General features: G+C 37.3%; 3 protein-coding genes and 1 long non-coding RNA gene across 8 annotated transcripts in view; 2 read left to right on the forward strand and 2 right to left on the reverse strand.

Moving 5' to 3' along the window:
- rnf31 (ring finger protein 31) overlaps positions 1 to 8,769 on the reverse strand; it is a 32,067-nt gene extending 23,298 nt beyond the window's left edge. Inside the window, exons 1-9 of one of the 2 annotated variants that reach the window (XM_087240919.1) lie at positions 8,703 to 8,769; positions 7,814 to 8,013; positions 5,881 to 6,027; positions 5,646 to 5,801; positions 5,507 to 5,563; positions 3,724 to 3,880; positions 3,439 to 3,598; positions 1,011 to 1,156; positions 709 to 851 (exon numbers count right to left, since the gene is read on the reverse strand). In XM_087240919.1, the coding sequence (XP_087097045.1) occupies positions 709 to 851; positions 1,011 to 1,156; positions 3,439 to 3,598; positions 3,724 to 3,880; positions 5,507 to 5,563; positions 5,646 to 5,801; positions 5,881 to 6,027; positions 7,814 to 8,011 (1,164 nt within the window). In that variant the 5' untranslated portion in view covers positions 8,012 to 8,013; positions 8,703 to 8,769. Of the gene's footprint in view, positions 1 to 708; positions 852 to 1,010; positions 1,157 to 3,438; positions 3,599 to 3,723; positions 3,881 to 5,506; positions 5,564 to 5,645; positions 5,802 to 5,880; positions 6,028 to 7,813; positions 8,014 to 8,536 lie in introns of both variants that reach the window. The other variant, XM_087240920.1, reaches the window with a different exon arrangement.
- Positions 8,770 to 9,120: 351 nt separating this feature from the next.
- buc (bucky ball) lies at positions 9,121 to 13,234 on the forward strand. Its single transcript, NM_001256780.1, is given in 7 exon segments — positions 9,121 to 9,243; positions 9,359 to 9,416; positions 10,487 to 10,642; positions 10,717 to 12,231; positions 12,301 to 12,402; positions 12,481 to 12,591; positions 12,677 to 13,234. Coding segments are annotated over 6 exon segments (1,923 nt in total). The 5' UTR covers positions 9,121 to 9,243; positions 9,359 to 9,409; the 3' UTR covers positions 12,709 to 13,234.
- Positions 12,795 to 14,613, reverse strand: LOC147846378 (uncharacterized). The gene is made up of 2 exons (XR_015478541.1): positions 14,555 to 14,613; positions 12,795 to 14,103 (listed from the first exon to the last, which is right to left on the reverse strand). It is a non-coding gene; the product is annotated as an uncharacterized LOC147846378 (long non-coding RNA).
- Positions 14,088 to 26,775, forward strand: rnf152 (ring finger protein 152). 4 transcript variants are annotated; one of them, XR_015477739.1, is made up of 5 exons: positions 14,152 to 14,233; positions 21,929 to 22,022; positions 23,810 to 23,940; positions 23,988 to 25,723; positions 25,874 to 26,775. XR_015477739.1 is itself a non-coding variant. In NM_001014358.2 (4 exon segments), a coding segment is annotated over 1 exon segment (621 nt). In that variant the 5' UTR covers positions 14,088 to 14,233; positions 21,929 to 22,022; positions 23,810 to 24,003; positions 24,050 to 24,094; the 3' UTR covers positions 24,716 to 25,215.
- The last annotated feature ends 922 nt before the right edge of the window (positions 26,776 to 27,697 follow it).

The raw sequence follows: 27,697 nt of genomic DNA on the forward strand, positions 1-27,697 counted from the left end.
TTACAACAGAATTAGTATTTGCTTCAAACGGAAGCCAGTTTCAACATATTTCTACACAATACATGGAGGAAGGACGTAGAGGACATAAAATAAAAAAATGGGGAAACGCATTAAACCAATAACACTGACATGAATTTGTCTCAACTTGTCTCAGCAGATTATGTAAGAGGATAACTGGACAAACCAGCAGATCTCATTGAACACAATCTCAAATATTAGTTCAATCTTTCTAAAATGAAAAAGTCAGTCATCAAAATAATGTGCAAAAATTGCTTTAGTTGTCAAAGAAGACTGTTCCCAAACATCAGGAATCTGCCTTTGAAGCTCAACACAATTTAATACGACAATGTAATATAATGTATGTCTTTTGTTCATTCTGAAAGGGCGGTCATTTTTTAGAGTAGGAAGAAAGTCCTACAGCACATTTCATTTCTACTATTCATTATTGTCCCAGGTTGCCAGAAAGTGTCAATTTCGTTCTTTTGAATGCATAGGATTGATACAGTTTTATTTGCAAATAATTTATGAAACATTTATTTACATTAGAGGGAAACAGCTATTAATACTTTTTTTTTTGTTTGTTTGTTACTGTGACTCGGTTTTGAAATTGTCCTTGTTACAAAAACACTATATAAAAATCAAAAGTGACTTGATTTACTGGCACAGAAATGATACACATCGTATTTAAAATCTAGGAGTAGGAGTCACCTGGCTGTCCATTAGTGCTGAGGAGGAAGGGGTTGCTCGTGGGGGTACAGCAGGTGGTCGGGTGGCCAGACGAGGTCGTTCGCAAACCTCACATAAAATACTGCTACCTGCATTCACCACTGTGCAGCTTTTACACTGCCACTCTAATTGACAAAAGATGCAAAAAACAAAAAACAGAATTATTACAATGACAATCAAATTTAGCCTTTGTTTTGTCTTTTTGAATTACCAATTGGAGATTTCAAAAGGTCAAGCAGCTCTGACGGTGTATTAGTTAGGAAAAAGCTGGAATACAGACTAACCAGATATTGTAGAGGGCTGTGATGACTCCTCCTGTAGTGATGGAGCAGCAGAGGACAAACGGGGGCGATCGCAGGTTTCACACAAAACCTGCAGCATCGAATTTACTGTAGTGCAGTATGAACACTGCCATGTTGACAGTGATGAGCTAAAGATATAAACAAAGACGTTCAAACTCATTAAACAAAGTAATGTACTAGGGATGGGTGATACCTTATCATTTGTAATATACCAGTAGATTCTCCCCATGATAAATACATTTCACTTATGATAATAATACTGATAAAACCTATAATCGTCAATGCAATGTAAAATATTACAGTAGTATGTATGTGATAGTTTTGTGTGTTTGAGCCTGTTTACAAAAAGACTTTCACTCTAAATTAACTTCAGTCGAGTGTTTAAAATAACAATTTTGTGACCAGACATGGTTTATTATTACAAAATGAAGAACAAATCACGCTGTTTTTGAGTATTCAATCCTGCAATCTAGACAAGGTCAATTAGAATTACATTAGAAATATACTTTATGCTTATAAAATACCCAGTATGGCTTGAAGAACACATGTAATCCTATATTGGAGCAAGCATTTGTTTATCGTATCATGTTTGATCCATTTATTGGTTTTCTACCCTGCAGCAATCCTCTTAAGTGTGACGTCACGAGAAGCACTTCGGGATCAAATCGCTCTATCAAACTGTATGTGACAAATTGATGCATTACTTTCAAAAATCATGATCACAACACAATCACTAAGGCTTGGATCCAGAAACAGTATTCCATGTCACCGATACATCTTGCCTTAACAAGCGGATAGCTGACATTTTTTCTTTAGTAACATGTATGTGAAAATCCTGCATGAGGGCAGTCTCTAGTGTCCAGTATGAATTAAACAGAATTACAATTTCAATCTACGCTCGCAACAATTTGTCAAAGGTCTCAAACTGTCTACTTTCCTGCAAAGTTTTGTTTCTAGCCTGCTTTAACACATTTGCTTGGCTTGTGTATTTTAGATAAACTTGAATTTCTTGACTAGCTGCGTCAGTGTGTTTAACTTCCTCATTGACTTGTGTCCTCTGTAGTGGACATTGTGTTTTCATGAATTTTCTTTTAATTTTTTGAGCTACTCTCTCAAGTCCTGTTGTACTGTTCAGAGGAAAAATACATTTAGCTTTCAAAGCTGAAAACTTGTTTGCGTTTCAAAATATCATCCTTTTTTAAATGTCCACTATAGTGGACACCAGGACCATCTTAATGTAGTTAATGACTGCATGTTGTAGGAGGCAGAACTGAAGCAGAGAGGATTCTTTATAAAATAGTTGAGGGAGACTCTGATTTAGAGTCTGATAATCAGACAATTAGATAATTAGAGACAATTAGAGAATGACCTATGATTTATGTTTAATTTGTTTTGGATTAACATTGCTTCTTCTTTTTTTCTTTCTTTGTTTTTGAGTTCGGCTCTCTTTTGGAGTAAACTGTTTCAGGAATTTCAATACAAAAGGAAAATAGCTTTTGTTTTGTTTTTGTTACAATAATATTGGGTTAATATCCCTATACAGTCATATCCTGTACAGTTTTGTTGTCTGAGTGGTGGTCATTTTGAACTAAAATGGCCCCGTGGTCCACTAAAGTGGACATGCTGCAAAATTAAAAATAAAAACAAAAAGTAAAAATTGTAGATTTTTTTTTTTACCCAAAGGATGTAGGAAAATGTAGGAACAAAAATGTTCTTTGGGTCTCAGGAGGTTAAATATGGGTTAGGGTTAGGGTTAGTTCTGCAGAATCCAAGAGATAGTTGATTACCTTAATAATTAGTGTTGGGTAAGCTACTTGAAAAATGTAGTGAGCTAAGCAATTAGCAACTCTTCTTAAAATGTAGCTTAACTACACTGAAAGCTACCTTCTGGTAAATGTAGCAAGTTAAGCTAAAAGCTAATTGGCAAAAGTAGCTTAGCTACATCTAAGCTATATTAGCAATTTTCATTTTTGAAATTGAAGCAACCTAAATTCAAGTCAATCATATTTTAGTGATCAATAAAACAGTCAGTGAATCATATGAGGCATAATTGTTCAGTTCAATTATTTGCTGCAATTCATATGTCGTACTAAACAGAAACAAATTATAGTATATAACAGAAAAACAAAAAATCCAATAAAACCAGTGGTTACACATTTAAAATAAACATAGTACTTATGTAGTAAAGTACATTTAGAACTTACTATAAATTACAGTAGTATCGCTACTGCCCAACACCGTTAATATTTAAATAATATATATGAAAATTTATACTTTTTAAAAACACAGTATCGTAATAACAAAACTGTTATCGCAAGAAGTACCAGAAAATATTGTTAAGTTCATATCATCCATCCCTATAAATATACCCAAACATTTTCTCTCAATCTTTTAGATCAGCAGTGCTAACCTGAGTCGCTTTGTGGGTTTTGAGGAAGTCACAGGGATTCTGATGTGTGTAGATCGTCCAGAATGAGAGTGATAGAGTCTGTCACATTCTGTGCAAAGCTTCTGGGTACAAGTAGGACAGTGAGCGGACACTGGAAAGATGCCACATATGGTGCAGTTCTCTGCAGAGTAACAGAAAATCAATGGAATGAACTGGAAAGAAGAAGGAAAGCCTAATAGTAGCCACTGACAAATACAGATAGTCCTTAAAAGAGAAGACATGATATGCTGAACATGATGATTTTACCTGTTTGTGTAGAGGGGGCCAGAGAAGAGAGAGAGAGAGCTGGACTGAAAGGAGATTTAGCCTGAGGAGGACTAGACAGAGGTGAAGGAGTTTGTTTATCCCATACTTTCTCACTAGGAGCAAAGACAACTGCATCTGTGCTGAGTCCCTCTTCCTCCTGTAGAGACATTGCATAAAAAGGGGGTTTTAGACACTCAGAATGCTGGTAGCTATTGACTATAGACCAGGGCTATTCAATTGGCGGCCCGCGGGCCGAATCTGGCCCCCGATGCACTTTGTTCCGGCCGTCCAAACAGTGTGACAAAGACATCAAAAATAAATTTAGTTAAACGGCCGCTATAGTTATGAAGTTGCGTGCGTCTTCAATAACAGCACGAGCTGCAGGTAAAGGCTGCACAGAGCTTGAATCATCATAAGTGAGTGTTGCGGGCAGCCGAAAACATGTTGTAGAAAAGGCTATTTGTACAATGCACTGATATCGTTAATAGGGATGCAACAAGTAGCCAATTTTACTGTCAACGGCGCTTTAATTGGCCACAGTTTACTAATCGTAAAGTCTTCTCTAAGCCGCATTTCTGTTGCACGGAATGAAACGAAACCGCTGCAAAATGCCAAGTTGCCTGTGCGCCAGTTTTAAGTTTGAAGTACACAGAGGCTAATACGCACGCACACAGGATTAACTATAGCAGCGGCCGTTCCCATATCACGTCTTTTACGCTTGCAAGTTTGTTATTTCTAATGAAAGTATATATGACAATATGTGGGAGCCAGCGGAGCGACACGCTTGTGTCTTTCTGGGAGCACGCAGTAGAAAACATCCCACATTTGAGAGTTGTGCGTTCCTTTCAGTGCAATGTAAACAAAATATATGTTTCACGAATTATTATTAAAATATTTATGTATGCTCCGGGTGCTCCGGTTTCCCTCACAGTCCAAAGACATGCGGTACAGTTGAATTGGGTAGGCTAAATTGTCCGTAGTGTGTGTGTGAATGTGTGTGTGGATGTTTCCCAAAGATGGGTTGCGGCTGGAAGGGCATCCGCTGCGTAAAACCTGCTGGATAAGTTGGCGGTTCATTCCGCTGTGGCGACCCCGGATTAATAAAGGGACTAAGCTGACAAGAAAATAAATGAATGAATGCAGATGGCAACAACAGTTAATCTAAATAGCTACCTACCTAACATGAAGCTTGAATTTACATTAGACGTGATAACAGTGAAACCATGATTATTCTTCAGACTATATAATTGTACAACCAAAATATATAACTGTTGTATTCCTAATTGTTATGCAGTTCAAAACATAACATATGAATGTATCTGAATGTAGAAGAAGCCTACTTCAGCAATGCACTGCTTTTGTTGTGCTCTGAAATACATTTGAATGTTTGTAAAAAAAAAAAAAAAAAGTCTATTGTACAATGTCACTGATATTATGTAGTTTCAAAATACATCAACATTTTAATGTAGAAAAAGCCAACGTGGGTGCAAAAATCTACAGCATATTGGCTCTTATATGCAGTTATGTCATCACTCATATAGCAAGTTATATCTCTCCGGCCCTTCGACTGGGATGCTTTTCATAAACCGGCCCCCATGCCAAACTAATTCTCCTGCTATAGACCATAGTTTTAGCTAAAACCTTATTTATTGATGTACTTAATAATAAAATTTCACTTGTATACTATGTGGCCAAATGAGGAGTATATTGTAAGTAATGTTAAGGTTAATTTTAAATGAAGAATGGTTTAGAAAATAAATCAATCAATTAAAAAAAGCATTACCTGCACGGTAAGAGAGGGAATAAGTCTTTCAAAAAACTCTGGATGAGGATGGGTGCCCTACAGGAGAGAAACAGACGGTTTGAGTTCATGATTTATTTGTAATAGACCCAATGATTGCTTGTACTTTACAGTTTCAGACCTTGGTTAGCATGTCCAGCTCCATTCGAAGACACATGACCTCAAGAGTTACTGACGCCACCTTGCCAACATCTGGCTCAACAACATCATCAGGAAAGCTTAAGCCATCCTGCTGCTGATTGGTGTAGCCGTACAGGTTAAGTACTGCTCTGCCACCCTGAAAGAGAAAGACAGTTTAATGTAAACACAGATTTATATGCAAAAAAAAAAAGCATCACAAATCTCATCCGCCACACCTGAATAGAGTCTACGGTGGTCCTGAAGACAGGATTGTTGTACTTTACTGTTCGCCAGTACTTAGGTCTGCTGGGGTTGGTAAGATTGGAGCCATACTTCTCCAAAATGTTAAGAGCAGTAGAAAGTTTCTGCAGAAGGGCTAGGGACTAAAACAAACAAGACAAATTAATGCACAACAAAACAGTGTGGACCTTACAACCCAGAAACAACCTCAGTGGATAAAAATGAACTGAGACTTAATTTTGTGTGCATACAAATTAGTGGAAACTTCTGAAGAAGCTGTGAAAGATTACCCAGTGCTATATAATATGTTACGTTGACACCATTTATTCACATAAGACCTACTTAACTCCATACATTCCACTACATATGAAGAGAAACGCAACTGTCAACTGTGCCCCATCCAATATTTAATAGACTTGATGCTGCTCTCTGGCCCTCCAACATACTCTGAAATACATTTTTTTGCAGTGTAAAATGACAAAATTTGGTAGCATATGTTTTAGACAGGTCTTGCTCTAATTTAAATGTAAATGATTGACAGTCAATTGAAAGATGACAGGATAATCACTAAACCCACATTAAATAAACTTGCGGTATTAATGCATATTTTTATATTTTTGACCAAGAGTGTGGATCCCAACAAACAAAAACAGTGACTCCACACACGGTAGGGAAAGTAATTTAAGAAAATTAATTAATTCATTTTCTTTCTGGCTCAGTCCCTTTATTAATCAGGGGTAGCCACAGCGGAATGAACCACCAACTTATCCAGCATATGTTTTACGCAGTGGATGCCCTTTCAGCTGCAACCCATCACTGGGAAACATCCATACACTCTCATTCACACTCACACACTACGCCCAATTTAGCTTACTCAACTCATCTGTACCGCATGTCTTTGGACTTATGGGGAAATCGAAGCACCCGGAGGAAACCCATGCAAACATAGGAAGAACAATGCAGACTCCACACAGAAATGCCAACTGACCCAGCCGAGGCTCGAACCAGCAACCTTCTTCCTGTGAGGTGATTATGCTACCCACTGCTCCACCGTGACTCCCAATTTTAAAAATTAACCTGGAAAATTTTGAATGATTATAGGTTCTAAATTTCGATTTCGATTACTTTTCGATTAAACACCCTGCTCTATTGATTAATGTATTTACTAAAATAAACAAATTATGAACAATACTTGTACATCATTTATTAATCATCATTCAGCATTTACTAATGCATGATTAAGATCTAAATCAATTGTTGTTAACATAAGTAAATGCAACTTGAGTTCACATAAACTTACACCGAACAGCTTTAATTTCATTAACTATCATTAACTAACACAACAATATTGTAGTGTAAACAAATCTTTCATATTCTACTGAAGCAAAACAAAAAAGTAAACTACAATCTTTTAAATGGATAGTCCACCTAAAATGAAAGTAGCCATTACTCAGCCTCACATCATTTCAAACCTACTGTATATGACTTCTTATAAGAAACGTATTATTAGAACGTATTTTGATAAATGCAGACAAACAAAAGTTTATGATTCCAACTGACGTTTTAGGTGGACTCATCTTTTAAATCTGTATCTTCTTTTAAATACAAATCACTCTACTTACTATACCCCACATTAGTCACACTCAATCTTCAGGTCTGAAGACATGCATTATAGGTGAACTGAATAAGCTAAACTGCTGGATAACTTGGTGGTTTATTATGCTGTGGCAACCCCTGATTAATAAAAGGACTAAGCTAAAGGAAAAAAAAAATGCTATCCCTGCATTGGTCACACTTAATCTTCAGGGATACTTCCTTTAGTGCAACTATATAGTTCCTATATAACGTTAAGTTTCCTTCCTAGTCCTACCCTATAATCATACACTCTTTGAACTTCTGAAGAAAATGAATCATTACGCCAGCTCTTACCTCCTTCCTGTTATTGCCACTACCGTTCTCTGTCAACATGACTTCGGCAGCTATACAGCGATACTTGCTGGAGGGTGGAAGGGGGATGTTGGCCATAGCTTCCACCCCTGCCCTCATCTCCTGGGCAGAACTTGGAGAAGATAAACTGCCCTCCGCATTCACCCTCACCTCCTCCAGCTGATCAGTGAGAGAGGCCATAGCTGAAAGTGAAAGACAAAAGTCACAAAGGGCCTACATCTATTAAGATCATTGTTTCTCATGTCGAAGCACTAGGGCACAAAAGAACTTCATTGTAGTTTGATTCATTGTTAACTTTATTTAGTATATGTGGTGGTATTACACAAGGTGGGTTATTGATTTTTTGTTTGAAGCTTAAACAAGTCAACAGAACATTTATTCACGTTCTTATCAAACAAAAAGACTAATTTTCTCGTTTAGTTGCTGTTACTGTTAACGTTGTATATATTTAAACGACTGTCATTACATTTAAAAGGCCTATATAAATGTATTTATATATAAATACACGTTAGCTAATATGCTAGCCATCCAGAGAATGGAAAGTGAAACCATAACAACTCACACGAAGCTTGTTAGCTACTTCGTTCTTTAAAATTCAAAGTAAAATTCTAGTTAAATAGCTAGGTAAACTTGTGTTTTGCAGTATTTGTTGTTATTTGTCTGCCATTTAACGTAACAGGTATACTAAAAACCCTCTAACGTTACCGTTTCTATTGAAGCTAGCAGGCTAACGCTTAGGAAATAACGTTAGCGTCAAAAACTCGTTAGCGACATTACAGTTAAATGTCTAAACTTGTCATCGCTAAATCTGTGATTTATGTAATCTGTTTGACGTTTTCCATGAGCTGTCGATAAATATTAACATACTCACCGCGTACTGACAGTGCAGCTCTCTCATTCACTCATACGTAAACCTGAAACACACGTGACCACCGCACAGAGGCGCTGTGAGGACACTGCAGTTCATCAACAAAACAGTTCTTGTAAATGGATAAACGAGTAAATATGGCAACAACTGAAAGAATGAATGACAGGAAATGTTACAGGAATGTAAACAAGTGTTATAAACAGAAAGATGCTGCGCAGTTTGATTGATGAGTAAACATTTGGGGAATATTTTACAAATACTGTAATATAATTTTAAAAGTGAAATGCAAACTTAAAACTGCTATAATAATAATAATAATAATAATAATAATAATAATAATAATAATAATAATAATCCGACGCGATAGGCCTGTTGGGTAGAATAAATTGGGTACACCTGTTGCCCGCCATTTGATTGCATTAATGTGGATCTCTGGAAACAGACGAAACCTATAAATCTAAAGTGCAAAGCTGTAGCTAACAGAGTTAGTCGCTCTCGCTCTATATTACACATTTAAGTCCACTTTGTCACTTTCACATCTAAGGTTAGTCACTTCTGCTGTCGTCAAAACACTCTACATCTGAATTAATGAAGTATTGCAGTCACAACACCGTGTACTGACATTGTTTGGTCTAATCTAAGTTTTGTACTTTATCTAGTATTGCGGTGTTTTGTATCCTGTGCTGATTTTCTTCGTCTCCTCGTAGGAAATGGAAGGTAATCTTCAGAAACTTTTATCCTGCTAAAGCAGTTGAATACATTTTTGGTTGTTTTTAGGGATTCTGTGTGTACGGTTCAGATTAACTATTCACCTTAAAAATGTAGCTTTGTGTTTGTATGTAGTTTTTAAAAGGATAAATCCGCTCAAAGGCAGGAGAGAAGTGTTTGATGCGACTTTGAACAAGTTTAATTTGATTTTAGTTGGTCTGTTAAATGTTCACAAATTGCAGTTTGAATTTGAGGACTTTATATGGTGAATTTGGGTAATCTGGGACACCTAAACTTAACCTTGTTAATCAGGAAGCTCCCATCAAAATTGGATGACAAGGACTTGGCATTCTGACTAGATTAATGTTAAGGACTTAAACCTGTCATAAATTGTCCCACATTATCAAATTGGGACAGCATGTTTTGGGTAACCTGGGACAGTCTTCAAATGGGAAAAATATGCATTTATAGACTTTATCATTTTAATGACTACAGAGATGAAATGTACAAAGTTCTACACACACACACACACACACACATACACACTTACTTGCACTTCCACCACACACTCCCTTCAATACCTTCACAAATACTCAAACCCACACATACACGTGTCTCTCTCTCTCACACTCACTCCTTTTTTTTTTTTTTTTTTTTTTTTTAAATTGGTAAAATTGTGTTTGGCATGCATAAATGTGGCATACTTTTCAGCCCAAAATGCACGTGCCAAATTATCAAACAGCTTTTTGTTTATTTTATTTTTTTGACACATGTACTTCGTTAGATGTTGAAATAGACCGCTGAAGTCAAAATTAAAAAGTGTCCCAGATTACGTAAATTCACCCTACTACTGAAGTAGGGTATCCATACATTTGACTCCAGTGCCAATTGTGTTCCTCATCTACCCTTGCTTGATGTACTATAGAAATAACACTTATGTTTACATCTATTGATGTAAACTTTTTAACCAGTTACTTTGGCACTATCTGCAATTAACCTAAAACACAAAAATAATATTAGCAATAGATAACAGTGAAAATGCAAATAAGTTAATTTGAAATTGTGGAATTTGTTTTTAGGAATAAATAACAATTCACAACCAATGGGAGTTGGGCAACCTCACCACCCAGTAAACCACACAAGACCATTTTTCTATGTTCAGCCACCATCTCAGCCTTATTTCATGTATCAGTGGCCCATGAATCCATATGGCCATTACGGTTTTCCCGGGCCAGGTAAGTTATCTGTTTGCGGTAATGCTACGTGTCGTAGATTTACACTATTTAATTTTCTTACCTTTTTGTTCTAGCTTTGCACTTTGGCCGTCCCTATATGGCCCCTTATCAGTTTATGCAGTATCCTGGCTATGTGATTCCACATGCACCCATGCAGCCAATTGATTACAGAAGAATTAACCCCCACTACCCCTCAGTTGCATCCTATGATCTGCGTGTTCGTCACCACTTTCAAAATGCTGGGATGCATCGGGAAACTGCCTGTTCTGAGGTCCAAACAGATCCTAGTGATTCAGTCAACAAACTGATAGACAAAATTGAGAGTCTGAAGGCCTGTGAACTAGGCAGTGACAAGGGTCCCAACAATGTAGTCTCTTCTACCCCTGATGTGGTGCAGGGAGAGAAATTGACCTGTTTAAACGAAGACTCTAATTTGGAGGTTGCCTCTAAAGAATGCAAGGAGGATCCGGTCACAAGGCCCACAACCTACAGTGACTCAGCATATGATGCAGAGTCTAGCCAGGGTAGATTGGATGAATGTGTGTTCTCAGATGTGCTGCCCCTTGACAGTTCCTCTGTCCATGAGGAGGAGGAGGAGGAAGAGGAGAAAGATGTCAATGAGGAAGATGAACCACAGACTGTTGCTGATGAAATATGCAGCCAAAATGAAATGTCTGCGAGTACAACTAGCAATGTGTTCTGTAGTGGTGTTCAAAGCATTGCAGATCCAACAGAATGCCACAATTTGGAGAAACTAGGTGATGAGCAGGTGCAGAATATCACATCTGTGGATGCTGCTGCAGTTATAGAGCCTCTTATAAGTCTTTCTGAAGACTTTGACCTGCCATATCAAATCCTTCGCCTTCCCTGCAATAAGACAACAACTGGCCTCAGTCTTGAACGAGAGATTGACCCACTTGTCTACTTTGATTCTCCATCCACTCTGTTGCCCCCACAAAACTATTTGTCCTCAATTGGCAGTGCTTATTCCTACAGCTACTACCCACAAGTGACCCAAGAGCGCCAGAGTGTCTTAAGTCCATCCATAGATGAGCTCTCCTCCAGAGATGAAATGTTCTCCACTGATGTAGAGGATCTCGAAGTTGTTCCAGGGCATGTTTATGTTGGTGGTGGTAGGCTGGCAGAAGCCAGTGACGTGCCAGTTCGTTCCCGAAAAGAGCTCCCAAGTGTAGATAAAACTTGCTCTGTTTGCCAGAAAACATGTGCATGCTGTGGTTCGACCTTGCAGGATGAGGTAGGAATGTGTAAAATGGCCGAACACAGCCATCCTGAAAGGGATGAGGTGTCAGATCAAGACTGTGATTATGACCTCGAAGCAGAGGTTCGGAGCAACTGCGAGTCTCCAAGAGTGTCCAAAAGGAAGTGTTGCAGTAGGCATGCGCTGCCCTCTTGTGGGCATCATTGTGCCAAACACAGACACAGGAAGCTGCTTTGTGAAGGCCAGGAGAGCTGTGATCTACGCGAGCAGGCTCGAGTGCATCCCAAAGGAGAGTGCTGTGAGGAGTATGGTGCTCTGGCTAAAGCAGATAAGAGAATTCAAAAGGGTGCCTTGTGCAGGCCTTGTATTGGTAAGGTTTTTGTATTTTTGCATTTTAGTGCTGTCATGAGGTGGTCAGCTCATGCAAAATTATTTTTAGAGCAACAATGGAGAGAGGGGGTTGTGTCTGACCAAGAGAATTGGGCGAGCTGTGGTGCCAAACCGAGGTCTTGGAGGCAAGTTACTGGACCTCAGGATCAAGGTAGGATATGTGTGTCTCTCTCTGTGTGAAGTATGCTTTTGTTTTAATATTTATTTATTTATTTTTTCCTCCCCAAAGGGAGAACTCCATTGAGAAGGTCGACTTGTAAATCAATCCACCAGCAAAGGCCAAGAAGTGAATACAATGACTATGATGAGACCGAATTTACCTACTGCCAGAGGGGCAGAGGTATGTTGAGCAGTTTAAAATGTTAAACTTTTTCTTTCTTTTTTTTTTTCTTCATTGTTCTTATTTGTGCAAATTGTTCCTTTAGGTTCTATGAAGAAAAGAGGCACAAGATACTAAACCATTATGCACTGCTGTAATACTTAATGTATTACCCTAAACTTGTGTAAAATGCACTTCACTATAAATGTACACATGGACACTGTTCTTGACTGTATGTAAATGAAAGGTATGACAGTGATGTACACCTTGCTGCATTTCCAGTGCTCAAGTTAACTTTTTTTGGGTGCTGTGCATTCATCTTAATATTATGCTGAAACTGGTCTCACTGTACCAGGCCTTGACCTATGCCTACAAGGCCTTTCTAATGTGTCTTGATCTGGGAGGTGTAGATCATTTCTGAAAAAGGGGCTCTTTGCATGATCAAGGACTGGCCCATTGAGACCAATTTCGAATGTTGGTCATTGGAGATGCAGCTGGTTCAAGGGGTGATGCAGGAAAAAAAAGGGAAAGATGGGGAAATTAAGTGGACAATCTGGCTATTCGGCCTCTCTTAGTTCAGATGTGTCTTTGTTTTTATTACTGTGCTGTTTTATACATCAGTGTAATGTTAACATGCAGAAAAATAAATTTGGCTATACAGTGTTGTGTCATTAAAGTTTCCGCATTGCACTTGACATGTGTCCCAGTTTGTTTTCACTACTGTTCTTTTTATAGTGGAAAAGTTCCACATTAAGGTGTGTCTATAATTGTTTGCAACAGTTATGCATCACATCTGCTCTTAATTTGAGCCCTAGATCGTTAGTGTGGACTTAACATAATTCCAGCATCTCAGCTAGAAGACTGTATAGTGCTTTGTTAATTCCAGGCTCAAATGTAATCATGAAAACTAAGAAACCTGTTGAACTCTTTACTAGTAAGGGTTAAAATAAGTCAAATATTGCAAAGACGATAACAGACAAAAATCTGTAACAGACAATTTATGTGTTAAACAAAAGTAGGCTACTATTACTATAGCTGATTTTATTTTTACCATTATGATAGGTCTTATCACTTGACTACTTTGACATTAATATGGTCTGTGTGAAGGCTTACTCTAAATATAGATCTAATTTTACCTCAAGGAATGGAATAGGCATATCTTGTATTGCATCAATACATAAACCAAGTTGACTTATTTAACACCAGGATGTTGTTCAACATGTGATACTACGTTCTACTTCATAAAACACAACTTTAAATCCTATAAAGTCTTTCTAGCTATAAAAACTAATTTATATGGTTAATATTTTCTGCTAAATTTAATTTTGGATTACGTGATTTAAGATGTTTTGTTCAGTGAAAAATGAAAGGCATGAAAGTGTTTGTTTTGTAACCAATATAATCCGTCTTAAACCACTTTAACGAGCAGACCTGTTTTGACTCGACCAGCGCTGGTTCAAGGGCGTGGCAAGCTGATTAGCGGGGTTCCTTATTGGCTGTTCCATTCGCAAGCGTCTCCCGCTACTGGCTGCCCTGTGGGAGTAACAGAGCGTTTACAGTACAGCAGCCTTTGAAGAAGGCAGAGTGAAGTATGACAGATGAGGCTGCTTTACATGTGATGTTCACCATTGTCATAGATGAAAGAAGATTATCGACATAAAAGGTGAGTTTTTTTCCCGCTTTCTCCTTTCAAAGACACAACACCAAAATTACTTGGAGTTTTATGTCTGTGCATTCGCATCAAGTTTGCTCTGAGGTTTTCTCGACTGAACTCGCACGTTAAACAGTTTACAACGCGCCGATTTTCCGTTGTTTTGTTGCATATTTGCTGCATTACGTTTTCTTGTGCAACGAGCAATTTAGAAATTTAACGTTGAACTTAATTAGAGCGCGTCGTGTTTATGTTCAGAGCAAGTTCAACTTAATCTCCCCAGTTTTGTGTTTGCTGTTATCCATCAGTGTAGCACAGTATAACGTAACTTACCCTTTTACTTTGCGGAAAGAGCTTTCTGTCTCTTTTCCGGTTCAAGTCTTGTTTTGATTGTTTAGAGGCACGCCACAATGGCCGCATGTCAACTAGCGAGCTTCCTACCTAGGCAGCATTTCTGAGTGGCACAGGTGTACTGGACTTTAAAAGCACCCATCATGCCCAGAAACGTTAAGCTGCAGCCATCTGAAAGTTAAGGCACAGACAATGACAACTAGTCTAAATATGCCCATGTTTAAAAACATACTTGCCCTGATAATGCCTGTGCATGTCAAACATTCCAAAATATTTAGGTTATCCCTATAAAATCCCTCAATCTTTGTCTCACGGTCTGTTTGTGTTATTCGACATAAACAGAAATATTGACATCAGAGGGTGTTTTTGACTTTACTGTGTCCTTGGGATCCGATTAGTAAATTCCTCAGATATTATCTTACATTATCTCATCTCAGGGGCTTTGCTATCAGACGCTGCTTGATCCACTCAGTATTCGAGAGACCTTTTCCCTATACATTTGGTTTCTTATTAACACAGGTTTGTGTTGATGATCAGCATTGTACTTTAATCAGTGTGAAGGTTCTGTTAATTTGACAACCGTTCTGACAACATTTCTGTACAAAGTTAAATGCTTATCTGGATTGTGTCACAAACACACCTTGCTCACTTGAAGTCCAGTGGGTTCTTTACAAAATTAAACACTGATGAAGATCATTGGCACTTTGCCGCATAAATTATGTGCTACCTTGGGATGTTTCACATTTCTGCATTGTTTACACAGGTTAACGCTGGAGGTGCTGAGCTGTAACAAACATCCTATGTTGCATGGGGGAAAAAAAGGCATCAAAAAGTAAAGGCCAAGGACATGCTTGAATAGCGCCCCTCCCCACCATAGTCAGCGCATTGCCCTTGAGAATGGCACACAGCTTCAGTTTTTAAGTGACGTTTTTCATTTCCCCCTTTTTCTTTACCCCCTTTCTGACAAATCCCCTGATTCAGCTGCATCCATCAGGTTGATGCTCTGCTCTAGCATGCAGCTGACATTTTGTTATTTGGTTGTTTCATTGTCTTCGTTTTTAAGACGTCAGACTAATAGGTGACCTCAGCGAAGCTTCCACCATATTTCTTTATAGCTGAGAAATAGTTTCACATTTGGTAATATCTCGTGAGGTGCATCTATTCTGCTAATCCCATTGCATTTCTTTCGTCATGCTCTTGACCCCCCCCCCCCCCCCACCCAAAAAAAAAAAGCTAATATTTCCAATCTGGGTAGCAAAATGTGGCAGATGAAAGACAGCTTGCTCAGCATAAAATGAGAGATTGATGTACAAAAGTGAAAACTCTGAGGACATTTTCTCAAGGTTACACCTTCTCAAGTATTTCATATGATTTAGTAAATTTTGCCCACAGGACGTTTAATAGATTGGCACATTTTCTCCCTTGTGTGCTGTACTAGAATTGCTGAAGGAAATTATGCAATGTGAAATTGAGCTGGAGTGGTTTTCACTGTAACTGGAAAACTGTGGAACACTTACTTCTCCATCACAGTGAAATAGATTTGTAGTTCAATACACTACACAATTTCAAATGTGTAGCCTTAGATTTTATTTACAAATACAGATGGTGGCTTATATGAGATCAAGTGTGTGTTCAGTGTTTTGGGTCGTTTAAGACAAACAGTTTAAATTGCTTTGTAAGTGTGTTTCATAAAAATATGTTTGAATGCTGAAATTTGAGCCTTGGTGCACACCAAAAAAGCAGACCAAAACCTCTGAAAGCTTGAGTTTTGACCCACTTCCAAACTAACTCTAGTGTTTCTTTGAAAAGTGGTCTGAAACTTGTGGCAAAAAGAACAGAATTCTCAAGTACTTGCCTTCTTCCCACTATAGCCACCTTGTTGTCCATTACTGTTTAAAGCCACATAGAAACACTTAATACTGATTGCTGTCTGAGTTTATATAGTGATGTATATGAATTTATATAGAGACGATAACCGTTTTCAAGGTATACTGTGGTTTGGAAAAGTTAAGGTTTTAGAAACACCATAGAAATGGTATATAAAAGAAAATTTTGGTGGATGTACAATTGTAATTCTTTTTTTTTTTTACATTTTTTTTTTTTAGTAGAACAGTATCTCCAGCAGAAAATATATCCAAAGATGCCATTTTAACATGTACAGAAATCTGTGTTTTTGAAACTAATGAAGTCAACTGTTCAATTGAATTGTTTAGCCTTACATGTTTACTGTTCCAAAATATTTAAAATTTTTCTCAAAATAAAATAAATTGTGTTCAAAAGGGAATTTTTTTTTGTTTTTTACCCCGACATTTAAAAAGCAGATATTTTAGAGCACTGATCACAATATTGTGAAGCAATGATATTTTTAATCCAATGTATTATGCCGTCAGAATCATATACCAGCCAATGCCTAATCTGTAATGGATTACATTTACATTACAACCAGCAGCTAGCTCTCTGCAACTCTCACATGGTTGCCCACTGAAGCTAAGCAGGGTTGCGCCCTGTCATTATTTGGATTGGAAAGCTAGATTGCTACCAGAAGTGGTGTTGTTGAGGCCAGCAGGGGGCACTCAACCTGCCGTCTGTGTGGGTCCTAACCAGTATAATGAAGGGGGCTCTATACTGTTGAGTGAGTGCTGTCTTTCAGATGTGCTGTTAAACCAAGGTCCTGACTTTCTAATCCCAGTCTGTTGACTTCATCACTCTGTATCCTCTCCACCAATCAGCTGGTGTGTGTTGTGCAATATGGCTGCCATCACGGCATCCAAGTGGATGCTGCACACTGGTGGTGGATGAGGAGATTCCCCCGCAAAAATGTGTTAAGCACTTTGAGTGTCCAGAAAAGTGCTATATAAATGTTAGTAATTATTATTATTATTATTATTATTATTATTATTATTATTATTATTATTATTCAGTCAATCATTTTCTTTTTGGCTCAGTCCCTTTATTATCTGGGGTTGCCAAAGTGGAATGAACCACCAACTTATCCAGCATGTGTTTTACACAGTGGGTGCTCTTCCAGCTGTAACCCATCACAGGGAAGCAAGCATACACACTCATTCACACACATACACTTCTAACAATTTAGCTTACCCAATTCACCTGTACGACACGTATTTGGACTTGTGGGGTACACCGAAGCACCCGTAGGAAACCAACGCGGACATGGGGAGAACATGCAAACTCCACACAGAAATGCCAACTGACCCAGCCGAGGCTCGAACCAGCAACCTTCTTGCTTTCCGGCAACAGCAATACTGTGCCACCGTGCAGCCCTATTATTATTATTATTATTATTATTATTATTATTATTATTATTATTACAGTCACATTCCTTTAGTAAGTGTAGAATGCTGTTTTTCCCCAAATACTGTGGAGAATAAAAGTGTCACAACTACAAATATATATCTACAGTATATACTGTAAAATAATCATGACTTAACATCAAACTTCTCCCATTTAACAAAAAACTTCTTTGATGTATTGGTAAATTAAAAGTTGTATAAGTCCCTATTAAGTCATTGTATGAGATACTTCTAATGTGTTATGATTGGAAATCCCTAAGAGAAAGGAAATATTTCCACTTCTCCATCACAAGATAATTTTAACGTAATAACAGATAACCCCCCAGAGGCGTCCGTCTATTCATGCCACAATAGCAGGCTTAATTGCATTATTAATTATTTTTCACCTCAAGGGACGGAGAGAGGAATTATACTTATATAAGCTATTACTTACATGGTGTAAACCTTTGAACTTGAAAGAGAAGAGCACAATACGATAACTGTTTTGTTTTGTAAGCCACGGCCACATGAGAAAATCATTACGTTGCTGGTTTAAGTGTAACAAAAGGATGTCAGAAGTGCTGAGAATGTGGACACAAGTCATTTAACACCAGTAACTTGACAACTGTTCATTCTTGACTTCAGGTGATTGACATTGCTGTAGCCTGCACACTTCATTTTGCTTTGAATATTACTTCCTTGGTGACAAGCATTGAGCCAAGCAATTAAAATGCATATTAGCTGTACGGTACCCGAAGGAAAACCAAATGGCAGCAAATAAATTTTAGACAAGGTTAAGAAATATTTTTAAGTCCTGAATTGGTTAAGGTCAGAAGGAAGCATGAGCGCCCGAGGGGTTTTGAACTCTCATTCACTGGTCAGCTTGGTGCATGCAAATATCCATGTGTCATGCAGGTTTCTGAAATTTTGCCTGCAGGCTCAACCAAACTAGGTCACATTTTGCTGTTGCTTGTAAGGGGATTTTTTTTTCATGCAGTGAAAATTTGTGCTCTCATTGTGTGCACACATAAATACTCCCTGTAAGTGTGTTATTCTGCCTATTGAGGTGAGCAATAATCTATGCAGATAAAACAATGCTAAGTAAAGGGTTACATTGATGAAAGAAAACCTAATGATAATGCATTTTTATTTATATAGCGTTCTTCCAAACTTAAGGTCACTTTAAATTCATTGTAATTACTGTAAATATAAAACAGTAAATGTAGTCAAAACAAACAATGCATAAAGAGAAGTGGAATATAATGCAGAGAAAAGCAGAACAAAACAGAAGAGGATCAGCAGTCAGGGGTGGAGGAGTACTAGATGTGTCAGTAGGTGAAGGGTTGTATGTCACTCCCTTACTGTATGACTTTGTGTGTTATTTGGAAGTAGTAATATCTCTTAGACATTTTTAATGTGATAAATTTTTAAATGGGGGATACACATGGGAAAAATGATCAGTTTCTTAGAACTGAACTTTATCTCCCATGTTTTGTTTTATATTTTAATTTATGCCAAAAACTGTAAACCTATTTAAAATGGTATAAATATATGCTAAATGTTAGTGGTATAACAGATCACAAATCTCACAGTTCAGATCACGTTGTTGTTGTTTTTTTGTCACGAAACAGATCTTTCTGTTTGTGATTACAAATAAAATGAAAAAAAAAAAGCTGAAAAAAAAATTGTAAAATATTCATAACTTTGAAAAATTTACTGTAAAGCTGCCTTTCCACTGCACACGACATTTAGACATGACTGTCGGAATACGCCCCTTTGTGGCAGTCGCACAGTATTTTCAGTGTTTTCGTGTACCATGGGAGAGAAGCTGTTCTCGCAGTGTCCGAAATAAAGGAGTGCTAAAGAAAGAGCCTTTATTCTCTGTGCGTTTACATGATTTATTGAAGGAATGAATGCTAGAAACTCATAGACCACTACAAATATTGGAGGGAATGAGGAGACAACATTAAAAATAAATATTTTTATTACTTTCTTTCTTACATTTATGAACATTTTATTTTTTTGTTAATATAGACTTTTTATAATTCAAAAAATAACCAAATAAACTCCTATTTCTCATCTAGCGCACACTGACCTGCTTGTACAACACTGGAATACATCACATCTCGTCGGCCGGTCGCATACGGTCTAGTCGCAGGAGTTCAAAAATTTCAACGGATCCGCAGCTCAATTCAGATCCGAATTTTCCACATACGGAGATGATCGGAACTCCACGCAGCTCCCGGACTGCTCTCCATTGGAAATGAATGACTTCCGGTCTGTCGCTTGATGTTTGTTGTGTGCAGTGGAAAGGAGGCTTTACACTGTAAAACCCAAAAAGTTAAGATAACTCAGACCATTTGAGGAAACGATTGCAAAAAAACATTCAAGTTCAAAAACTAATCCTAATGAGTAATGTGAGCTTAATCCATTTGAGTAAACGAAGCAATTTGAGCACAGTAAAACCCGATAAATTAAGAGAACTGAAGTTGAAGTAATGAGGTATTTATTAATTAACTCATTACGTTCAACACTGAGTTAAACTATTTTCAAACCTTCAGTAATTTTTGAGTTAACTACACTCATTTCATTTGGTAAAGTTGACTCGTGGGCTTTATTACATGGGATGTACTACTGTTGCTGAAAAGACAATGTATAAATCTAGCTTTATAATTTGTACAACCCAAATTTATTTTGAGTCTCATTTTCAAAAAAATGAATCAGTTATTCACTCACAAAACTTCCTGTTTCATTGCTAGATGTGTCATTTTAATGAATTATTCAGTGGCATATTTTTAATGGTTGTGGTTAAATGATGTAGTTGCTGCCTACAACTTTTGTTTTTTTCCGTCGTTAAATGCATATGCCAGTGATTTTGAATCTTTACCATGAACATCAGTGGTATTATCTAAACTATAAGCTGTTTTCCTAGTACTTCTGTATTATTTTACTGTTTGTAACTTCATAACTAACCCAAAAGACTTAAGACTCAATCTCTTAATTTTTGTGATTTTCCAAACACTAATTTGAATGCAGCGATTCAAAGGAACAATAAACATATGCAAATCACCATAGTTTATGATTTGTTGCGTGGGTGTTAAGATCCTGAACTTTTAAAGAATAATCGTGCAGCTTACACTGAATAAACGAGTAGTGACAGAAAACACCTTTAATGAAATCCATCACATCTTGAATAACCACCACGATTTTTTATTTTATTTTTTTTACAGGAAAGTCTAAATATTTTGATACATGTGATTTGAATGATGTGAGAGGCAATCTCTTTGTGATCATTACAAATTTAGGCTTAGTCTACCAGTAAAAAAAATGTATTAATCCGCAGGCCACGTGTGTTCCGAATCGTGGGTTGCTATCCTTACGAATCACAGATCAGCTGTAATGCGTTACACCACTACATAATGTATATTTTAAGCAGAGCAGCTTAAAGAAAATGTATTTCTCAACTTAAAAATACATTTTAGTAGACCTTCAAATGGCGTAATATATTACAAACTGCTTTTCAAGGTGAAGAAAAAAAACTGTATATCTAAAATGCAAATGTGTTCATCAAATAACCCTGAACTACCAGGATAAAATGAGAGCCTAAAATTAAAAATTACTTTGTCAAAACTGTAAAAAATGCCGTGCAAATAAAGGAAAGTAAACTGACCTGAATTTTTAAATGAATAATTTTTAAGCCAATGTATTGGTTGTGGCCCACGCAATTGTGGGCTAAATTGTCTCAGATGATTTACTGTAAACTGCACCAGTATGTACTAATGCAAAATCCTGACACTTGTTTAGCTGTTTTTAGACATACTGTCTATTTTCTGGTATAAAATAAGTACACCAGACAACTTTTGCAATAAAATTAAGTAGATAGATAGATAGATAGATAGATAGATAGATAGATAGATAGATAGATAGATAGATAGATAGATAGATAGATAGATATTTATGTATGCTTTTTTTTTTTTTTACAGTTTGTTGCAATATAAACTATTATTTGACTTTTTGCTGTCATCAAGGATAGATGCATTTATCTATGTACTTTTTTATTTTACAGAGTTATTTCACATTAGATGGAGAAGAATATCCCTTTTGACTCCCTTTATTTCCAGCTGTGCTCACTGCATGATTGGACCTGTGCTAAACGTATGGTAAGAATCACTCCTTGAAGCAATAAGGCCTAAAAATAATCACAGTGCGCTGTTTGTCTTTTGTATGATTCATGCTGCTGTTATGTACCACTGGAATTATTGCAATTCAAGTAATCTAGTTTTAAATGATGGTTTTATTTTTTTATATTCTCTATAGTGTGGTTCCTTTTACAGTATTGCATGCTTATGTATGCAATTTCATGCAAATTATATGTATTTTAATGAAAACAGCATTTATTTGACTGCAACTTCGTAATATGACTAGCACATTGACCGTCTATAGCTTAGTGAATGTATACAAGAGTAGCAGTAATGTTTATATGATTGTCAACAAAAGAGACTAAATATATTGGTTGTATATCAAATTTACGACTGGATCAAACTACAGGAGTTTTTAAAATGTATATATTTTTCTGGTTGCATCAAGCATATACAGAAAATTTTCCCAGATATTCCTCCCTCAAATCTCAAACTTGCACACATTTCCAAATTCATGGCTCAAAAACAAAATAAGAGATTCTTTTTATAAAGATTATCAAGTCAGACGGAGAATCTCACATGATATCACACAAGATCATCAACATTGACCTTTCAGCAAGTCATGTTTACATTGCTAGCAAGCATGCCAGCAGTTTTCTTCACTCACTTGGTACATGGTTACAATTCATCCTGAGCTCCCAGTCTATATAATCGTTTCTAATAAAGATTATTGCACAAAACTTGTGTTAGAATTTCTTGCTTGCTATGTTTTGTGAATGTTTATAGTAAACTTATTTGAAAGAAAAAGTCCTTATATTATGGAGCGGCCACATGTGAGGTGTTTGTGGGAGGTTATGCAAATAATAATCCAGAATTTCCAGATGAACAGATAAACTTTTTTTTTGTTTGTGCAATGCTACTGTGCCTTATTGCACCTTCTGAATCACATCCAAAAGAGGCAGTTTCTACAAACAATTGCATAATATCATGATGTTTTACATATGACTTGTGATCTGTAATTAATTTTCTATTGCAGTTTCACAAAATATTGTTTTCAATTTACCAAAAAAAAAAAGAACTTTTGCTATAATTAGGAGTTTTGGTTTTACAGTTTTAACTTGCACAGGTTAAATGATAATAGAAACATCTTGTGTGTTTCTGGTTGTGGTACATTGCTCTAACCATGTTCACAAGCTTTTTCTCCATCTTTGCACAGCTTGTTTGTCTCACATTGGCTCACATTAAGTACTTATAATTACATAATCACCCATAATTGACAAAGTCAGCCGAGTTTAAGGCATGTTTGATATGATCAGAGTTGTCCTAATGTGTCTGTGAACAGATTGAAGATTTGGGCTGAACATCAGAACCAGATTTTTTTTAACCCAAATTATCAAAGGGCAAAATAAGAGATAAATCAGCTTAAACTCCTGTAGTGTGAGACCAGATTGATCCTGTTGTCTTCCATGATTCTATTCTTTATAACAAGACAGCACTTGAAAATGACTTGTAATAAGGATTTCAGAAGTGGAAAGCAAAAAAAAAAAAGCATTTCCTAAGACCGCATTAGCCTCAGCATGCTTCACGATCAATGTCTAGGCTCAGGGTGACTGTGGACAGTCCTAATCCCAGCTGATTTGTTTACTTATCCCGGACGTCTACATCTAAGTCAGGCCTGACAAGAGTTTAGATCCAGCTCATAGCTAGCGCAGAATAAATTAACCCCCTCTGCCTGCTTGTGCATCAGCCAAAGATTTTACATTCTTGGCAGTCTGTTTTTGACGCAACGTCCTGTCTCGCTTCCACAGGCAGAAGCAGACGTAGATTAAATCACTGACAGACTTAACAAGTGGATTGGCGGCACAAATCGGAAAGGATACTGACAGACTTAACAAGTGGATGGGCGACAAGTCGGAAAGGATACTGGCAGACTTAACAAGTGGATTGGCAACACAAATCAGAAAGGAAACTGACAGACTTAACAAGTGGATTGGCAACACAAATCAGAAAGGATACTGACAGACTTAACAAGTGGATTGGCAACACAAATCGGAAAGGAAACTGTCATTAAAGCAAGCAAACCGCTTCTGTTTATGTGCAACAGCCGCGATTTAAAGACGATGGATAGCTTGTCCCAGAGCTCCAAACTTGAGTGTCAAATATGTTTCAACTACTTCAGCCAACGGCGCCTTCCCAAACTCCTGCACTGCCAGCATACCTGCTGCTCCGTGTGTTTGAGCCAGATGAGGCTCAGCCAGAGGGAGATTCGCTGTCCCTGGTGTCGCTGCGTGACCCAGATCCCCATTGGCCTTTCAGTCTCCCATCTCCCAGATGACCCGGAAGTACTTTCTGTTATCAGTGTTTCCCAATCTTCCGAACACACACCCATCTTTATACATTTACCCAACAATGGATGCTACCTTCTGCCTGTCTCTCTGGACACCGATGGGACACCGCTGCCTGGACAACCAACCTGCCATGTTGGCCCTAAAAGCATCGGTGTGTTTGATGTCTCGGATGGACAAAATCATGTTCTAGGACATGACGGTCTTGGGGATGGGATGGAGGAGGAGGTGGTGGTGGTCAAGACTACTGCATGGACTGGGGTTTGCACTGTTCTACTTGTGGCATTTATTTTGATCTTTCTGTTGGGTATCGTGTTGCATAACATGTCCTGCGTGTCCAAACGCTTCACTATTATTTCCTGCGGATGAGAAGGATGAAAAACCTATTGAAATGGGCCATCCATTTGGGTTCTATCTTGAAATCGTACTTTGTGTATGTAGTGCAGGGGTGTCCAAACTCGGTCCTGGATGGCCGGTGTCCTGCAGATTTTAGCTCCATCCTTGCAGGTGCATTGAGGCAAGTTGTTTTTAGAAAGCCTAGTAAGAGCTTGATTAGCTAGCCCAGGTGTGTCTGATTGGGGTTGAAACTAAACTTTGCTGGACACCGGCCCTCAAGGACTGAGCTTGGACATGCCTGATGTGGTGGCTTTATACCAGGGATGTCCAAACTTGGTCCATGGAGGGCCAGTGTCCTGCAGATTTTAGCTCCAACTTACCTCAACTCTCCTGCAAAGATGTTTCTAGAAAGCAAGAACTTGATTAGCTAGCCCAGGTGTGTCTGATTGGGGTTGGAACTAAACTTTGCAGGGCACCGGCCCTCCAGGACGGAGTTTGGACACCCCTGCTGTATACAGATTAGCAAAAAAAAAGTGAATGAAAGAGGAGTAAGATCTATGCAGCCTATTGTATTTCAAGCCAGTCTCATGACAGTTTTTCATATCTACAGTATTTTAAGTTATGTGGCTTACTCGTATACATTTGTACAGTCTCATTGTACTCGTGTTTTACTTGCATCCAGTAATGTGTGGGGTTTATTTTTTTAAAAATCATATCAATTTGTACAGTTGGGATTGTACAAATTTAAAGCTTGTTTAATTACCTCGGGTTGGGTAATGTTGATATAAGCCCTCATTCAGTCTTTCTTTTTGGAGTAGGAATTTGTTCAATTAATGTTCAGAATCTGGTTTCATGTATTTGCATGTTTTGTATTTACCTGTGGGAAATTTAAAGTGTCAGTTCACCAAAAACATGAAAATTATGTTATTAATTACTTACCTGTACGCAGTTCTAAACCCCTGAGATCTTCGTTTGTCTTTGGAAAACAAATTAAAATCATTTGACTGAAATCTGAGGGCTCCCTCACCCTAGACCAGGGGTGTCCACACTCGGTCCTGGAGGGCCAGTGTCCTGGAGAGTTTAGCTTCAACCCTAATCAAACACACCCGAATCATCTAATCAAGCTCTTGCTTGATATACTAGAAACTTTCTGGCAGGTGTGTTGAAGCAAGTTGGAGCTAAACCCAGCAGGACACCGGCCCTCCAGGACCGAGTTTGGACACCCCTGCCCTAGACTGCAAGCTTCCAGACTTGTTCAAAGTCCAGAAAAAATGCCTTCAGTGATTCATTGAGAATATAATCAAGCTCCAATAACACTTTTGTGTTCACATAAAACAAAAATAACTTCATTAACCATGTTTCTTCTCCTCACTGTCAGTAAAGGGTACACACTGATGAGTACTGTGCACTGATGTATACATTTCTTAGTTTCAAACAAAACCACAAGTGCATCTAAGGTAATCAGAGACGTGAACATGTTGCCCTATACTGGCATTGAGGAGAAGAACCATAAAATAAAGTCGTATTTTTTATTTTTTTTTTGTGGGCAGAACATTTTCTCAGCTTGATAATATTCAGATTGAACCACTGAAGGCGTATGGTCTGTTTTGAGGATGTTTTATTTCTGGACTGCGAATGAGTCTTGCTGACTATGCAGGATGAGGGAGCTCTCAGATTTCATCTAAAATATATTGTACCAAAGAATGACATGTAAGGGTGAGTAATTAGTAACACTGTTTTAAATTTTGGGTGAACTGACGATTTAACATAGTCTCTAATGCTAAACTAGACTTGTGCGATATCGACAGTTGTGCAGATTGTGACTGAACACTAAAATGTAAAAACGAATTAACATTAAATGTAGCTGCACTGCCTTAGAATAATGTTCGTTGTTGTATTTCAAAATGAGTGGTTGTTTTTAAGTGTTTTATTCAAATGTTTTATTTTAAAATACCACCATTGTTTGCATTGGTATCAATCTGTAATGATATATTTTTCTCTTTTTTTCACCTGTGTGTTTTGACTTTGTCTTTGATTAAACGAATGAAAACCTCTCTGATTGGTTTGGTTAAATAAACAGAGGTTTTATGTGGTGTGTGTGTTTAATTTAAATTTAACGTAATTTAATCTTAAAATATAAATATCCTAACCATTTGATTGTTTATATTTCTTGGTGCTTAATAATCCTTAAAATAAACCTTGCCCATTAAAACATTCAGCAGCTTAATTGTTTGCAATATTGCTAATAATTACAAATACTAAAACGTGGAGAAAATGGCTGTCTATAAAACTACAGAGTGATGGATGTATACTTTTATTAATGTATGTTGTGAGGTTCTAAATTTATCTTCCAATATGACTTCTGTGAGTTGCAATGGTGGTCAGTCAATCATTTTTAGATCTGTTATTAGGTGTGGTTTTCCTCGTTTTAAAAATAACAAATAAATATGAGTAAATTATGTATTAAATCAGCATATTACAACGATTTTTTAAGGATCAGTTGACACTGATGACTAGAGGAATTATGATAAAACAAAATTCAGTTTTACCACCACAGGACTAAATTAAATATAAAAAATAAATTAAAATCTGTTCCACTGATATTTCAGAATATTACAGTTTTTACTATAATTTAATGAATTCAATCAATTCAGTAACATGTTATCACACTCTTGCTTCCCTGACATTATTAATGGTGACAAGTTATTTCACTCTATACTGATTTTGATTAGATTTTTTTCACTATAGAGTCCCATGAAAACTCATTAAAAGCTCTGACACAATGCAGTTTTTTATGACTTTTTGTAGGTGTGATTTATGACTGCACATTATAGTGCCTATATAGAAAATGATTATACCCCTTAAAAAATGACTTTATTTTTCATAGAGCCTGGAATTAATTCACATTTCAAATAAATTTTCCAGCCTTTAATATGTTTTTGTAGACGCCTTTCAACAACTTTATCCCAGTTGTGGATAGGTCTTTTGAAAGCAGAGTGTATGTGAGTAAAGGTA

Source organism: Danio rerio, chromosome 2, assembly GCF_052040795.2.
Source record: "Danio rerio strain M-AB ecotype USA chromosome 2, GRCz13ab, whole genome shotgun sequence".
NCBI classification, from domain to species: domain Eukaryota; kingdom Metazoa; phylum Chordata; class Actinopteri; order Cypriniformes; family Danionidae; genus Danio; species Danio rerio.